This window comes from Leuresthes tenuis, unplaced genomic scaffold (genome assembly GCF_036924035.1).
Source record: "Leuresthes tenuis unplaced genomic scaffold, fLeuTen1.0.hap1 SCAF_24, whole genome shotgun sequence".
In the NCBI taxonomy this organism is placed as follows: Eukaryota; Metazoa; Chordata; class Actinopteri; order Atheriniformes; family Atherinopsidae; genus Leuresthes; species Leuresthes tenuis.
Window position 1 is genome coordinate 13,248,050 of NW_027325378.1, and position 17,250 is coordinate 13,265,299.

The 17,250-nt window shown below is 43.6% G+C and overlaps 1 protein-coding gene across 1 annotated transcript in view; it reads right to left on the minus strand.

The window, feature by feature from the left end:
* Nucleotides 1-1,769: 1,769 nt before the first annotated feature.
* The window catches only part of stau2 (staufen double-stranded RNA binding protein 2), an 87,094-nt gene continuing 71,613 nt past the window's right edge, over nucleotides 1,770-17,250 (minus strand). The window contains exons 14-15 of the mRNA XM_072378013.1: nucleotides 4,318-4,383; nucleotides 1,770-3,276 (exon numbers count right to left, since the gene is read on the minus strand). Coding sequence (XP_072234114.1) covers nucleotides 3,241-3,276; nucleotides 4,318-4,383 — 102 coding nt within the window. The 3' untranslated portion in view covers nucleotides 1,770-3,240. The remainder of the gene's footprint in view (nucleotides 3,277-4,317; nucleotides 4,384-17,250) is intronic.

The window sequence follows — 17,250 nt, forward strand, 5'->3', positions numbered from 1 at the left end:
AGTTAAACATTACGTGCCTCCACCTGAAAAACACAGAACCGTCCTTCACTGCTGCTACAGAATGAGGTCTGTTAGCAGGAGATATTAACCAGATGTCATGACATTAAACATTTTGTAGTCATTCATTTGTAAGGCTGGGTTGTTACATAGCACAAGAACCAGGAAACAGCTTTTGCCCACAGAAAACTATTTATTGTGTTGCGTAACTAAGACGGTTGAGACGCACGGATATGCAGAGGTTGCCTGAAGTCCCGAACCCCCGGACGGTTTCAGATTGGTCTGAATCTGACCAGACAGTTTATGCCTGGAACAATCGGAGCTCATCAGGCGGCTTCCATCTTCCGTCACATCATCAATAAACTTTAATGACCCGGAGTTACCAGAAGCCACATGCCCGTGCCATCACACTGCTGCCACATGTTCTACAGATGATACCGTGTGCTTCCGATCATGAGCCTTCTTAAGCCTCCTCCTTGCTTTTCACTTCCTGCCACTGGTTCAGGTTGATTTCAGCTTCACAGGCCTTTTTCTACACAGGGGCTGATATTCACGAATAAAGAAAGTGTGGTTAGATTGTCGGCACCTCGAGCATTCTTCAGACCATATATACACATATTTTTCAAAAGAATACTAGAAGATAGAGTTTTTCTCCTGAATTTGCTTTGTTATCATTAGTTTTTCTAATAATATAATCTTTCATTCTGGGTGTCATAAATAGCTGCAGAGCCATGACGTCTGAATGACTGTGGAAGACCTGACTAATCCAGGCTTAAAGACATGGAGTATATGGACTGTTCTGATGCTCTGTGACGAGACTGGCTCATGTGCTGCATTAGGCTTCTAAAGACGCCACACATACCTTACTTCACCTGTACGTCCGTGTCTCCCCTGAGGCCATCGTCACACAACACAAGCCGTGTATTCCCACGTTGCAGATAAGGCAGTGGTCGCTGGTTCTCATATCACAGTCGTGACGCTGTTCTGTGTGAGCTGCTGCACGTTTTCAGCTCGTTACTTCTTGCCACTCAGCAGTTTTGTTCTGTTGGCAGTTCCAGAACCAAGACAACTAAATCTAACAAATTCCTCTTTTTTTTTTTTTAAAATCATCTTTACTCAGGAGCAGTTTAATATGTTTTAAATTTGTGTTGCTGTGTCCGTTCATGGTTAAAAACAGAAATGAGAAGTCAGTGAATGAAGTCAGTTTTTTTTATATATTCCTGAAGCTTGTACATGTTTGCAACTGAAGAGGAATCTTTTTTTTATTTACCTTTACTACATCTTAGAGCGTTTATAATGTCTTACCTCATGGAAAGTTTTCTTAACTTAATTTCATGCATTCATTTATTCATCTTTCAATGGCAATGCAAGGATCCAACTATTATCTATGTCCTCTAAGTTAGAGCTCCTGAATGGACCGACCTATTGATTTGGTTCCATTTCCTCTCTGGTGGATTTGTTTTCTTTTTTGTTTTTGTAGTCTACGCATGGCCTGTTTCACTTGCACCGAGACCTAGTTCGACCTCATGTTGAGGGTTCACAGCAACAGTTTAAGACCTCTTAAGGTGGTCTGGACTCTGCACGGTTGAATTAAAAAACACTGTGTACAGGATTCCAGTTTCCGTTTTCGAAGCTTGTATACCTGGAATATATGTGAAACAACGTAATATTTGATCCGTTTGATTGTGTTGATTGCAGTTGTGGTCACTGTTTCAGTGAGATGTTGTGTTTACACCTGTTAGGAGAAGTAAAGAAGCGACAAAGAAACAGACTCTTTTCCCACATGAACTGAGGTGTTTTTACTGCATTTCAGTAACAGAAACAGCCTTATTACACATTGCACTCACAGCGAAGAAGAAGACACATCCTCAATGTCAGTGGACAAAGTGATCCAAAGTGGCCTTTAGTGGGAGGGGGAGGGGGGGAGTCTACAGTTTGGCCACAGGCCCCCTCCACTCAAAAGGTGCACTCCAGAATTGCAGGCATTAAAAGCACCCAGTTGATGCCTTGGCAGGTCAATACAACACACACAATGGGTGTAGATGTGATCGACAAAACTGTGGGGAGAGGGGACGGGGAGGGGGAAATGCACTGACACAAAATCACTGGAATGGAGAACTTCTCATTCACTGGAGAACATGCAGCCCGTACAAAACTCTGGAGTTTGGACTCTACGTTAAAAGTTTACTGGCATCTAGCCGATGTCCATTAGATCTGGCCTCTTTTTCTGGTTTAAAACTACAACTGTGGTGGCCCCTTCGCCTCCGCTGTTGTTCAGGTGACGCTCCAGTGATGCTATGCCAGTGTGGGGGTCATGTTAAAATGGGACAGGTAGAAACCCACAGGAAGGAAAGGCTCACGCTCAGGCTTCCCTCCTGGGCGCTCAGCACTTCTACTGATTACACCAGTTTTGTCCTTTTTGTCCACATGAAAAAAACTTTTCTGTGTTATCTTTTGGAATAGGATACTCTTGCAAAGTCATACACATCCATATAGATAGATGAACTCTTTTTTTTTTTTGTTTGTTTTTCTTTTGTCAGCATACGGGGTAAGCTGGGTGACTATATATGAAGACAACAACTACAACTTTCACAGCACTGGCATTGGTTAATTTTAAATACAGTACTCAAGCATTGTTAGATTAATAAAATTACAAAAGAAAAAAACAAAAAAAAAAACAACCCAAAACATTATACCCCCGAAAATATAAGCTACTGTACGCAAGTTGGTTTCTCCCCTAAAATGTTTCTTTTGTATTTCAATGGCATGATGTACATATTTGTTTTAACCATACCAACATTTATCCAGAGGGAAAATTGTCTATGCAGCGTATCACTTTGGATTTCCCTTGATTTCACACAGTACCATGCAATTATTTCATTAGTTTGTATTTCATCTATTTATTTTGTCCTCTAAATTTTGACTGAAATCATTAAATGTGTTAAGATAGCGTTGTCTTCACATAGACTCAGGTAATAGTGTTTTAGTCGGCCATTTCTCGGTGCACATCCACCCTATTGCATGTTGACAGGTTTTGCAGGATACAGTGGCAATCGTGGGGTGGGGATGGGTGGAGAAGGTGGGGTAGGGCTGGCTGTGGGTAGTTGGGGGACAATGTGGGTTGTGGGGCGGGAGGGTTAGTCGGGTATGTGTATGCCGAAGGAGGGGATCGGGGTTGTCAGCTCCTAAACGACAGCCTTTGAATCCTTGCAGACCTGAGTGGTGGTGCCTGAGTTAGTCTGTTTAATGTCCATCCTCCCTCCCACATGGTTCAGCGGTCTGAAAAGACAAATGAAACTTTGTCAGTGGGGGTAGGGGGGTGTGGGGGATTTTGTCCAATGACTTGATCAATGTTGCAAATGGTCTCTCTCTCGCTGGGTAATTTGTTTCCCGTGTTCCTTGGGAAGATAACGGGATACACTTAATCAGTGATTCTTTGAAAATGAGTGATTCCTGTAAAAGCTCCCAAAGAGGGACTAAAAGCGCTCTCCACTGGTGCTTGACCTTAATCTGTTTCACACTAACCGTTTTATTTGGAAGGACCGCAAATATGTTTTATGGCACAGGGAGGGACGGTTTATGGGTATGGATTTGCATTTCATCGTATTTCATTCTTGATAACTGCAATAATCTGAAATCAAACAACCAAGAATGTGTCATGCATAAAGTAGGGGTTAGTGATGTGTTTGGAGAAACAACGCTTACTGAGGTGAACGCATGATTGCTGCCCCTCACATCTGTTGGTGACGCAAATGAAGCCGTAGTTTTCCCTCTCTTTGTTTCTTTCCTCTTTAGCTCTGAAGGAGACACAGGGCACCTTTCCCGGGGCACACCTACTATGAAAATACTCCAGAATCGCTTGACAAAAAAAAAAAACCCCATGGCGCTCCTACTTTCCTGCCATATTCTCCACTGTCATCCTTCCTCCTTCCTTCCCTCCATTCATTGTGATGGAGGAGATAGGGGAGAGGCGCATGGAGAAAACCCTGGTGTCTGTTATGATTGAGCCTTGGCTGTGATAGCCATCATGCAAAATATGAAACACTGACAGGGACACAGTGCATGTAAATATATACGCCTACTGTTGTTTTCCTATGGAAGAAAAATGTCGAGCGGAAGCGGTGGACGTGTGTGTGGGTGGGGACGGAGCTGATGATGGGCATGCCTGAAGCGCTGAAGATTTGCACTAAACTAGTTTGGCACACACACGTATCGCACTCCTCACTTGACAATCATCTGTCCTCCCTAACTGGTCCAACGCTGAGTAAATGTGAAGTGGAAAAGAGCGGAACTTTTGGCGCCACCCGTGTCCTACCGTACCTTGATGGGGCCATCCACTGGGTCCAGTCCCTGCTCCGACAGCTGTTTCAAGGCACTTAGAGCAGCCTGAGAAGAGAGGGAACAACAGATGGTCGTGTGAGTGAGGAGGGAGGGATAGTGGGAGACTGGGTGGGAAGAGAGTGAGTGTCACCCTTCAGCTGCTTTTCAAATAACACTTACTCTGGGAAACCTGATGCCAGCAGGACACTTTCCCTTCCCTCTCTGTTGTTTTTGGCTTCTCTCCTCTGACTGTTTATCTAGCGTTATTGGGTTAACATTTCCATTTTATGTTTTGGCTGCTCCGCATTTTCCTAAGTCAATCTGACTGACATTTGTATTCATGGTGACCACGGCTAAACAAAGAGCAGTAGGTCTGAAATGCCCATAAATCACAAAAAAACCAACAAAAAAAAACCACTGATAACTCCGAGGCAGGCCAAAACCAATGCTAAATAACAGCAAGTGGGGTTAAACAAGAGCACGTGTGCTGTTAATTGCATAATAACTTCATTTTGCCCAATTGGTAGCTCAGAGAGGGAAACCTCGCGCAAAAATGACATGTTTAAGCTTCAGAGGTTGAACAAATCCTAAACCAGAGGACATCTGGTTTAGGATTTGCTGTTTGCCACAATTTAGGTCATAATTACCACCAGCCAAGTGCGGCGCTCCACTGAAATGCCACGGCAAAAAGGAACGAGCGAAAAAGTGTGTTCTATCTACGTTTTCAAGCATAGATTGATAATCCCATGATGTAATATCCTTCCCAGCGTGCCAACGAGAGGGGCTGCTGGGGATGTGAGAGGAGCCAGCCTGCTATCATAACATATACAACGTGCGAGGGAGGTGTAGCGCAGACACACACGTTATGTAAGCCGGTTCTGCGGGACAAAAAAAAGAAAAGAAAAAGAAACTGACCAAATTGTTTAAGTGTCCCAAGCAGAGCTGCCTGATCGTAAGCAGTTTGCTTATTCAATCACAGCGCAGATATTTCCTCCATTTAAGAGATCTGCTCCAGATGTATTCGGCATCTCTTGCACCGTGGGCAGATAGTGGAGCTGGAAAAAAAACTTCCCCTCCTTGGTCCTGCTAAGCACGGTTTGACATTTCTTGTACTCCTCACTACATTTAGTGTTTGCCCGAGAGAGAAGCCTGTTTGCTTTTTTTCTTTTGTTCCTCTCAGATACGTTATGTTGTGCCGTAAAATGGGCTGTAACTTAAATGGGTTGTAAGTTAATTTTACTAAATTAAACGCAACCCGAATGCAATAAAAACCAAAAGGGCAGCATTAGACATGCTCTCTTTTCCGTTTATGTGATAGTGGCTGAATGAGGTGGCTTCGTGTCTGAATGAAGGCACGCCTCAGTTTTCAGTGAGAGCCAAGATGGCAAACTACCCGATCTGTAAAACCATCAGTGATAGTATAGAGACATAGAGTCAGAGGACAACAGCTAATATTCACGGGCTTCCGTTGCTGTTGGGGGTGGAGATAAAAGATATCCGGGTATACGCTCACCTGCCTGCACGGGTTATTGTTTTAATGGAGCTAAAGTTGGCCTTCGATCTGACTTCTCAGATCTTAACATTCAGATTCAACATTCGATGCAGATCCGGTCCGTGCGACGGTGGCCGAAACGAGCGCGGATCCATTGCATTCAATCACTGGTTAATCAGAGTTGAGATAAGACACAAGTGGTTCTTGCTCAGTAGGTGAGTGAGATGTGAAGACTGGCTGAGATTACTTCATTATAAAGCCCACCAACATTCCGATGCTCTTCATCCTCATTGCTTAAACTGCAGAGTTACACGATCCAGACAAATAAACAACTCTCCCGAGAAGAATATCTCACCGGGAGACTTCTTGTCTGATGCTTTTACACGCAGAGATGTCTCCACGAATGCTGATTTTGTATTGAAGCCAGACGTATGAGAACACTTTTCATGCTCCGATCCGGTAAAATTAGATCTGGACGCCACATCGACACGCGTCAACGGAACGCAGCGTGTACGGGAGGAGGGCACGAACAATTATCGCTCTGCCCAAAATCATTTTCAAAGCCTCCAACTTGACACAAGGAAGAAACATAAACCAGGAATCATAATATATGACTGACAGGTGCAAGGGTCAAAATCTGGTTTGTATCCATCAAACTGAGAAAAAGAGAAGGGCGGGGGGGATGCTGATGCTTACAGGTACTAAAAAATAAAAAAAAACCTACAACAACAATGGATGGAGTGATTTGAAAAATTGATCCTGTCAGGATACTACTTAAGGCCTTTCTCCAGAGACCCAGAAATCAGCCGAAGCCCCGCAAAGTCTCTAACAGACAATTTATGGTGCAATGTGTGGTTTTTTTTTTGTTTTTTTCACTGCGAAGCTCTGACACCCAGCAAGATTTAGAGGCTGAATATACTTGAAGAGATTTAAGGTGACAACCCGGCAGAACATGACACATAAAGGAATGTTTTCACAATTACACTGTAAATAAGCATTCATCAAATCAAGAGACTCCTGAAGTAACAGTTTTTTTTTTCCCTTTTACACAAGCATGCTGTAATAGGTCAAGGGCCACATACTGAAATGGGAAAAAGTATTGAGATAAGACTGAAACCTAAAGCAGGCAGGTTAATGTATGACACATGATCAATATCACACCTGATAAACAGTAGACACCCTATGGTTTTCCTCCATAACCAATAAATTGTAATCGCAGGCACCTTCCCCGATAAACTTATTGTTTGTTGTATTTATTCAGTCGGCTTGAAACTCTGTTCTCCCTGAGTAAATAGCCAGGGACCATCTGTTGGAGTTGGTGGGGGAGCTGTGGCCGGGGTAGGGGCTAGAGATAAACAGCCATAAATCAGAGACTTGACAGTGGCAGCGCTGCTGATATACGACAGGCAGGCATAAGGGCCCAGCAGCTCACCGAAGGATGCGTAGCCTAAGACAAATACTGGGCCTATCTGTAGGAAAGGCAGCCAGTGAAATCATTATTTTTCTAATGTGATAAGTTGGCCATCGTTAGAGGCCGCCGCAACATTGATGCATCAACACTGGAAGAGTGTGTTTAGTCTGAGGCCAGGAAGAGCAAGGTGGAGGTGCTCCATCTCAGTCATGTAACAAAGAGACAGGGAAAGCAAATGAGCAGAGAGGATGCTGTCCGTTTAGTTGCTAACAAATTAAAGAGGAGCGGAACGGCTTTGACTTTGAGACTTAAAAACAGAAACTTTCAGGTAAATGCCAGCCTCTTAGGTATGAGCTGTTCTGAGGAGATGGGTTCAAGCGCCTGAGCTGCCACAAACATGGCGGCTGGAAGTTTGTGTGAAAGTGGAGTTGCTGCTTTCCAAAAAGTTGGTGCCACTACAATAACAACAGTCCTCTGTGCTCAGCTGTGCCGTATGAGCGTGGAAACGACTCGTCCAGCCGCCGCGGTTCCCCGTTTGGTAATTCATGAAGCCTAAATAGAAGGGGCTCAGAGGCGTGTTGTTTGTGCTGGAAGATGCAGAGCCTCAGAACATCAGAGGGACAACAGTGTAGTGTTTTAGAGCAGAGTGCTGTAAGGATGTCCACTCAGAGTCCCATTTCACACACGCATCCTAATTCACAAATAAGATGGGTTGTTTCAATGCCACTCTGAACACGTTCTGTGAAAATGGCTGATGCCAAATAAAAGGGGCTTCTGAAGCCTTTTGATCATTCTGGGGAGGTAGTTTGGTGCTCAGTGACACCTGAAGGGTCTGCTTGTGGAGACCCACCCCACAGAAACGTGCGCGCATGCTCAGATGACGAGACTCAAAGAGACCAGAAGGCCGTTTATGTGAATGTGACCACGGCCACGGTTCCAATGAAGGAACGATGCAGAATCTTTGGTCAACTGCTAGAATGTTTTGCTACAACGCAGCCTTAGAAAAGATTCACAAAAAAACAAGTTTTACATTTGCCTGAGGTGGCATTTGACCTTTTTTTTTTTAAAAAGCACATAGATAACAACTTGTCGTACAATTACAGTTACAATGTATCAAACTGGGGAAAAAGTACTGAATCCTGCAGACTTATGACCATTCTATGCTCCTGATAACTCTGTACAGCTTTGTTTATTCACTTGAAACCAGGTTATGGCAAAGTGCATAATCTGCATTTTAAAAGTTCTTTTCAGACTCGGTCACTGAGAAACCACTAAGACTCGGCCTCCTTCCCTGCACAACCACCAGAGCAGCACTAAGTGCTCTCTCTTCACCTATACCCTTCTTTTGTTTCTACTTTAGATAACAATTCGGCTCTCACCATCAATCCAAGACTGGTAGCTATCCCGAAGTACCACACAAGCACTTCATACGTTAAGCTCTTCCATCGATCTATCTAGTCGTTACTAGTTCAAAGGCTTCAACAAGCAGTGGTCGAATGTGACAGATCTGAGAAGGATCTGCAACCGCAGCAGAGCTCCTGATGTGGAGTGACAAGGCCGGCTCATTTTTCTGGGCCTGCTGCGCTCTTAATGGTTTCCCTGACAGAGACTTCGCTTCCATCAGCAGCTAAGCCAAACAAAGACTCGGTCCCCCTGGAGTCTGCAGCATCAACCTGACAGATATGATGGATCATTGAATCACACTGACCCTGACAAATCAGAGCCCTGTATCAGCTCTCACTGCTGGACTACTGGGTTCGAGCAAAGCAGTAAAGACATTATGGGAAACAATCTAAGGCTGGAAGCGGTGCAAAAAAAAAAAAGAAGCCTTGTGGGAAAAGAATCCAACAACAGGATGTCTTGATCTGATATGACGTATTGGGGTTCCGATCAAGGTGTTTTTTTGATTGATTGGCATTGTGGTCGAAGAGTACACCTCAGATCCTTTGATCATCCTAATGGAGCTGCCCAAAGAAGCTGTAGACAGATGGTGGAAACCAGCCAACATGTTGGGCTGTCTGAAATTTAAAAAAGCAAAGGCTGATATATGTGGATACTGAGCATGGACTGCATAGCGGGCATACAGTAGTTATGCTGTGAGGAAACGCAGCATAACTTCGACACAGTATCAACACCCAATCTTAAATTACTCAGAACACTATATCTTGGACCAAAAAAATAAATCTTGATAAGGACAACCGAAGGCAAACCTTTAGCGTTTGGGTCTCCAGTAATGATCAGGGCCTTGGCAGCCATTAACGACAGAATGGAGGTCCAGATTTCCAGTCTTGCTTTTTCAAATCTTTCTCTCCACCTCCTCTGAATCCTTTTTTTTTTTTTCTTAGACTAGTAGAAGGAAGGTGTGCCCATTTCTTGACTTTTCAGATAAGATGCTCTGCTGGAGGCCAGAAGAAAGGTTAAACCACTGACTCAGTCTGAAGAGTACAGAGTAGTATTTCCTTCCTCATCAAGCAGATCTCGATTCCCAGGGTTTTTTTGGCGGTTTTTTTTTGTTGTTTTTTTTGGCTCTGTGCAGTCCAGCTGGAATAATCAAACCCTTTCCCAATCCTAAGTCCAGGCCAAGACCATCAGTGGTAGCCTCCCATCTGCGCTTTGATCCTACGTCATAGTATAAGTAATGTGTTTGGATGTCACCTCATCCAAGGGAGCAAGCTCCAACAGGAAGGGAAGAAGTGCTTCGTCCAGATTCTGCTGGTGGCGTCTTAAAATTTCATTAGAATCCCTGAGCTGTACTGATGAACTAATGAAGAAATGTGGGCAAATGTGACAGAAACGGCAAGAAATCATTAAGACCATCTGCAAAGTCAAAATGTACTTTTGCTTGATTGACAGGATGACACAGCCTCAGTTGTAGTTGCTGTGTACATTTATTCCATTTTTTGTGCAACATGCACCATCGGTGAGGCAGTTTTAACTCGAGGCGAGACAGACTTCCCTGTTTCTACTAAGTACCACTACACCACAGTAAAACCCAAACCACAGCGCTGTTTCAAAACACTTCCAGTTTCTGCCAAAAAACCTGGGACAACAATGGAGGGGTGGACCGTAACCTAAACTGCTCCCTTTTATTTACTCAACTGTACAACAACCACTTATCGTTTTCTGCACAAACAAGCTTGCTTGTGAGAGCTTACTAATGCTATAAAAGAAATAAGAAAAAGCAGACTAACAGAGTGGCTGCTTCTGCTCTGAGGCAGGAACTCTCAGAACATGAAGGGGATGCAGGACAGCTGCTTATGAGGATGATCTAAGGATGTCTACCAGACTAAACAATGACCAGAGTGGATTTCAAACGGGGCGTTTTACGGGCTGAACCGGGGAAGTTGGAAAAATGGGTGCCCTGTTGTCGGAGAAGTTCTGAGGCTGGACATATTATTCTGGAGAGGGCTTGTTCTGTTTTCAAAAGGCCACATAAAACCTTGACAGTACTCTCTCTTTGGCGCTCACTCCTCAAAGCCCAACGTAACATGAGATACCGGGGAGGAGAAATCCCAGCCATCTTTTTTGTCCTGTATTGACCCTGTTGTTCCTCCCATGTTATCAAATGAAAATTTTCTCTTTCACACAATTCTTGCAAATGCATTGCAGAGTTTCTCCTCTCCTTTTTTTTTTTTTTTAGCTTTTCTCATCACTTGGCTTTGGCTTCCACTAAATTCTTTGAGTTTCCCTCTGTCCACATCAAAACCCTGGACAGGGATCACTGGAACATTCCCGGACAGCTCGCGGAGAACACCTGTGTGTGCATGAGTGCTGGCAGTGTATGCGTCTATTTGTTAATGCGGTGTGATATGTACATGGATTCTTGAGTAACTAGAAAGAAAAAGCATTCAGATCCTCTCACCAAATCTCTTCCTCACTCTCTCTCCAGATTTCACATCCTCTTCCACATCAGAGGCATGGATAAAGAGGCAGTGTGTGCCTGGCAGTGGCTGAGCAGTAACCTGACATGACGTTAATTCCTCTGAAGTAGCACTTGATGTGTGCCGGTTTGCTTCTTGTGCAACAGTGTAGCAACTGCAAGCTCCAGCTAAACAAACTATGAGGAATTCAATTAGATTCCTGCGTACATCTCAGTCATGTGTGCATGCCTTCGCATTATAGTGATCCCTAGCAGTGTGTAGTGTTGTCTTTTGTGTGCCTCCCAGGCTTGATGTGAGCACAGAGGGCCGGCTGACTTAAGTTAGTGGGGTAACGGCTGTGGGGCTCCCCAGGGGAGCAAGTCTTCGCTGACATGGGAAGCCATAAATAAGGGCCCGGGGCGCAGCGCCATGTCATGCGTCATTTGGGCCAGAAAGGAGTGTTTTATCCCCTCCCACCACTGAGCTGCTGAGCATGGCACCTCCTAGGGCGTAATACAAAACATATGGGCAGAGGGCGAGGGGCAGACGCACCTCAGCATACCTTACTTCTGCCTTGTCAGCAAAGCATCTCGGAGAATAAGCAGATACAGACGGCCTCTGTGATAACGCTGTGCCTCTTTGCAACAAAATAACTTTGTCAGGAAACACTGGTAAACATTTAGTTAGTTTTGACATGATGACATTTCATTCCGATTACAGCAGAAATAAAGCATGGGGTAAGCCCAAAACATTTCTAAAGTAGTAAAATGCAATTAATAACTTGTCTACAAACCCCATAATGCACTATTATGTGGCTATAAGTCGATATAAGCCCATTTTAAATGTTTTTTTTTTATAGATTTATCGGCAAATAAGAGTCTTCCCTTGAACACAGTTCACACTTAATGAAACTGCATTTTAAATCTAACATTTAATGCATTAAGATATTTCTCAAAAGCACGTATGAACACTTAAAACTGCTAAATGTGTTTAAACAGGTTAATAAATGCATTGCTCTACTACCACTGATAGAATGTCGGCGTACGCATCGGGATATTAAAAGCAAATACGGGAGCTGGTTAAGATCAAGAGATACTTCCCTGTTGTTTTACTGAAAGGAGGAGGCCAGTGAGCTGCATTTTTCTGCTGCTGTCTTCATGCCAGTAAACACTCACACTTAGGATGACACATTCGCTGACCGAGAGAAAGTATGACGCTTACACTTTTCATCAAGGACGGAGATAATGACACACATTCCTCGAGAAAGGATCCGACCACAGGAAGTTACAAAGGAAATCTTCAAGACATTTGCTCTACTGTCACTATTACCAAGTTATTCCATGATTGTTGATGAAAAAGTGACTAAACAATGCTTGGGAAGGCATACAGAGCATGAGGAATGCATTGGAGACGGGGCTAATGCCTGAGAAGTTGCTGAGTATGAAGAGAAGAACAGCCTCAAGGCCAGTGACTCACCAACATGACCACAGTCTGAGCTGAAATGCTCTCAGAAAACGACCTTTGAGTTTTCAACCTGTGAGTTTAGACACAGTCTGGGTGGACTTTTATTTTATGAGTCAAGAAGGGAGCTAAAATGATATTATCAGAGAATAATGTTACATTGCTCCATGTTTAGGTCATCAGAAAGGTTCAATAATTCACTAATGTTGCAAAGTTAAGGATGAGTCGGCGCTTTGACTGGTCTCCCCAGCAATTTCAATGAAATGTTACATCACCTCATCCCCACCTGCAGAGATCCACATCTCTGTGCCAGAGGGAGAAGCTTCTATAATCCTGAACAATTGGACTCAAATTGCCCGAGGGGAGGCAGAAAAAGTGCTGGGAAGAAAAGCCAGCCTTCACTGGCACTCGCTCTCTTATCAGTACAGAGATATTGATCGGCCCCGAGGGGCGTCCTATTTCTGTCTTCTATGCTCCTTTCTAATTTTCTGTTGGTGTCAAAAGTTTGACTACACGATCCCTTGAACTGCTCCTTTTCTGCCAGTTTTCATTATCGTGGATTCAAACTAAAATCTGACGCTGCTCAGTGATCGAGTCGATTTAGTACACTACAAATAGTCAGAACAAATAGGAACAGACCAGCTGGTCATCAGAGAAACTCCCTTTGATGCTTGATAATGTGGGGAGCAGTTTGTCTGAAGCCATCTTTCTCCTTTAGCCTAACAAAACAGGGCGACAAGATTTACAGGACAGACTTACAGGTGTAGAAAAGTAAATAAGGAGGAACCACGGGAAGGTTGTATTTAAAAGGGTTAAGATTAAGAGTAGGGAAGTGGGGCTAACCTCATAGTTACAGCTACCAGGTGGATGCTATAACATGCAACCCTCCATCATAACCCTTTTATACCGTAGTGTTAGAGGCAGCAGTGTGTATGAGACTGGATGTCTGGTGGACGAGGACATCCGGTAACAAGAGAGGACGGGCAGTCAGACAGCGTTTTACACCTTCTTCCTCTTGTCTTCTCCTCCTTGCAGCTCCCTTAGCGCCTTTAGTTCTTTTTTTTTAATAATCTAGTGCGCACAAGGGAGTAGCCTGTAAAACCTTTTGCGCTGCTTTATAATTTGCAATGAATCCCCACGCTGCCTGTGAATGTTTTTCATTACCCACTTTGCTCTCTGGGCCTATAAGACATGGACAGACATTTAATCTTATATAAGAATCCCAAGAAATACTGAAATACCTGCAACTTACCGTGTGATAGGAGAGATTTTGACCCACCGTCCCTTAGACCCTGGAGTGTTATGAAAACCCTACTATGTTTCTATGGCAACTGGCAGTATGTCCTTCAGAGACAGAGATTATGTATAATGCATTTTTACGAAAAAAACCCAATAAATTCCTGTATGCTTATAGCAAGAAGCCCTCCTTGGTGGCTCCGACTCCTCAAACCAGAGGGATAATCAGGACAAGCAGATTTAGGCGGATGCGTACCAACTGTCCAAACATGCGACCTGATGGACGCAGAATGCAAGTAACACACTGAAAACACATGTCTTTAGAGATGCTTGCATAACGCTATTACAGAGTTATCCAATACAAAGCAGCGGGGAACAGTCTCTACAGAAAACCAGCTATTTTATGGATCCTGTCTGCAAACACCAGCGTGAGCCGAGAACCAGACGCAGAGTAGCTGACGTGATGAGAAAACATATATCGACGCTGACGCGGTGGGCTCCACATAGAGGATAACAACAGCATGACATAATCTCCCCCAGAATGAAGGGAAGGTTTGTAAAAAGGGACTGAATTGAGTCTCTTCAAATGAGATAAAATGGGATTAAAAGGAAGAAACCCTGGAGGAGCTATTTTAATCTTTTATGAGTAGCAACAATTTCCAAGGGAGGGAGTCCATTGGTGTTGGAGCATCCCTGCAGTAGCACAGTGTAGAGGCTGTAATCCATTACTACTTGCCAATGAAGCTGTGGCTTTATCCACTACGGGAGCACGAGTACTTAATTATCTATGGACAAGTCTTTACGAGCAACCTCACACATTTTTACAGCATTGCAAACAGACAGTAAACACCAGGACGGGCGCTGTGCTTTAACATGTGATTAAGACACAGCTAATTAGATAGCGGACAGTAAAACAGTGAGGGGAATCGTAAAAAAAGAGGGAGCAGAGACGTGCCTGAGTGAGGGATCAGGTACGACCAAGCAGACGTCTGAGCCCAGACACAGCAGGCAGCTGACAAATGATCGAGGTAGGGTTTCTCATTTCTGCTGCCTTCTCTGTGGTGAAAATGCAAATAACAGACTTTTTAAGGTAAAAGAGAAAAGACCCCCACCCCACGTTCACCATCCATCCATCCATTCCTCTGTTCATCTACTCCCTCTGCACCTATGCTGCAGTTGGTTCCACGAAACAGGGGTCAAGGTACTAATGGAGGACCTTGTGGCCTTGTATGCCTCTGGAAAACACTGCCCCCCCACCACCACCACTCCCTGCTCTCTTATAAATCAAGCAGGCTTCACTGCGAGTGTCAGAGTCCTCTGATGTCCAAGCCATGTCTCATTTCAAAGTCCTTCTGAAGGCTCACACGGTTCCACGTTTACTCACTGGACACAAGGGAGGAGTGTATGTGGGAGTGAGTGTGAGACTCAAAAGGGAGAAAGACAGACAGAGAAAAAGAGTGAAAGAGGGGGAACGAGTTTCGTCTCAGAGAGAAGTTGGGGGGGGGGAATTAGGAAGAGATGCCCCTGCAACAAATGTTTATTCAGTAAATATGCTGCATTAGGCCGCTTATTTTAAAGCTTCTCCAATAAATCACATCATTTGGGGAAAGTTACTGATGCATCACTCAAATACAGTGTGTGTGTGTGTGTGTGTGTGTGTGTGTGTGTGTGTGCATTTGCAAATTTCCACGATTCTATGGAAGCCCAATCAAAACATACTTCTCCTCCGTTCATGGTCAACTTAAGTTTGCAATCTACGGAAGTAGAAGTGATCATAGAGATAATGACAGTGTTGTTTCTCTGAGCAGATGTGTTCGTAGCAAAGCCAAAAGAGTTACATAAGGATTTAGAATGATTGCTTTCTTGATTGCATGTTTTGCAATCAACACAGTGTTCATACACGTCAGTTGCATGAAGCTGCGGGCATCCCATCAGAACTAGTGACACCTAAATGAATGCAGCCAATCAACTGGAAGTTCAATCAAGTTAATAGGGAAGTGCACGTTAAACCAGTAGTTTGACACATCTGTCTTTGTATCACCTTTCCATCAACACATTTTTTTATGCACATCTTGAAGTAAAACATAACAAAAGGTCGATGGAAACAATTTTGTTTTATGCTCCCCTGCGATATTTCCATTTCAAGAGAACAAACATGGCCAAAGCTCATGACATGAAAGCGTCATTACAAGCAACATTAAAAATTAACCGAATACCCTTCTGCATTTTTCTCTCCCATGTGACCAAGGTGACTACTACCATCTATTTTCTTTCCCAGGTAGCATACGCTGTGCTGTTTCATAAACCCATGGGCAACGTAGCCTATATCACCACCTTCTGGCAACATGTTTGTGCCTCGTTCACTTGTGCCAACTAGTTAACAAAAGCGTGCCTCCAAACCATTTTCAATTAGGCATTAACATTTCAAAATATTACTCACAATTAAATGGAAACGCAGCTGCAAGTTAGATTATCTTGGCAAGAGGACTGAAACAAGTGGAAAGAGCTCGCCTGACTATTTCCATGGGAAATAAATCTGCTAATCATTAAACCTTATGATAATTACCATTGTTAAAAAAAAAGTAGTGGTAGCAGTATGTGGAAACAGCATCACTACAATTACCATAAGTTAGTAGAAATACCAGAAGCTGAGGATCCCTGCCTTAATAAATTAAACATATCCTGTACAACAATTACGTTTAGAGGTTATCGTAAGTGAGTTTTGTACAATTTAAGAGGTCTAGCTATATACAAAATACACAAAGCTCGGGACCTCCGTGATAAGAGCCACCGTCATTGTGGCCATAATTCTTTTTTGACCCAAAAACTCTGTTTGGTGTCCCAGAGGGTGACAATACAGGCTACGCTGCTAGTGGTTGTAATTCAGTAGAAGAAGTAGTTGTCCTAACCAGAAACAATCCTCTGGGTGGAAAACAGAAACTGTGGTGGGCATCCACAAGAAGAAAAATAGAGAAATATCTTCTTCTGGAATTACTTTCAATTCAGACTATTTGGGATACCACTTCCTGTCTAGATTCCGATCAGTCATGTTATTCTATTGTGTGCTGGCTCAGACCCGGAAAAGATGGTGAATCACGTCAATTTAATCTTTGGCAGATCAGACAGGATTTCCATTCCTCCTCATATGTACCGAGCCTTCTTCGGCTACTTCTCAAAAACCACCAGTTGGCATACACGTTTTTTTTTTTCTTTCAATTTTCACGGTTTCCAGACGGCTTTTCTGATTGACACCTTCTAAACACAAATCAGAGCGGCAATGGAAACCCTGCCTATAACATGTATAAATATGTAAATTTAAAGACAAGTAAATTTGTAGATACGTGTACCTAACATAAAGCATCAAGCATTAAAGCCAGCCGGTACAAGGTTGGCTTCAGAACAGCAGAAATCAACTCCTTTGCATACGGTTTAAGATAACAGCCATCACAGCTTCTGGCCACGTGCGAGGCCAA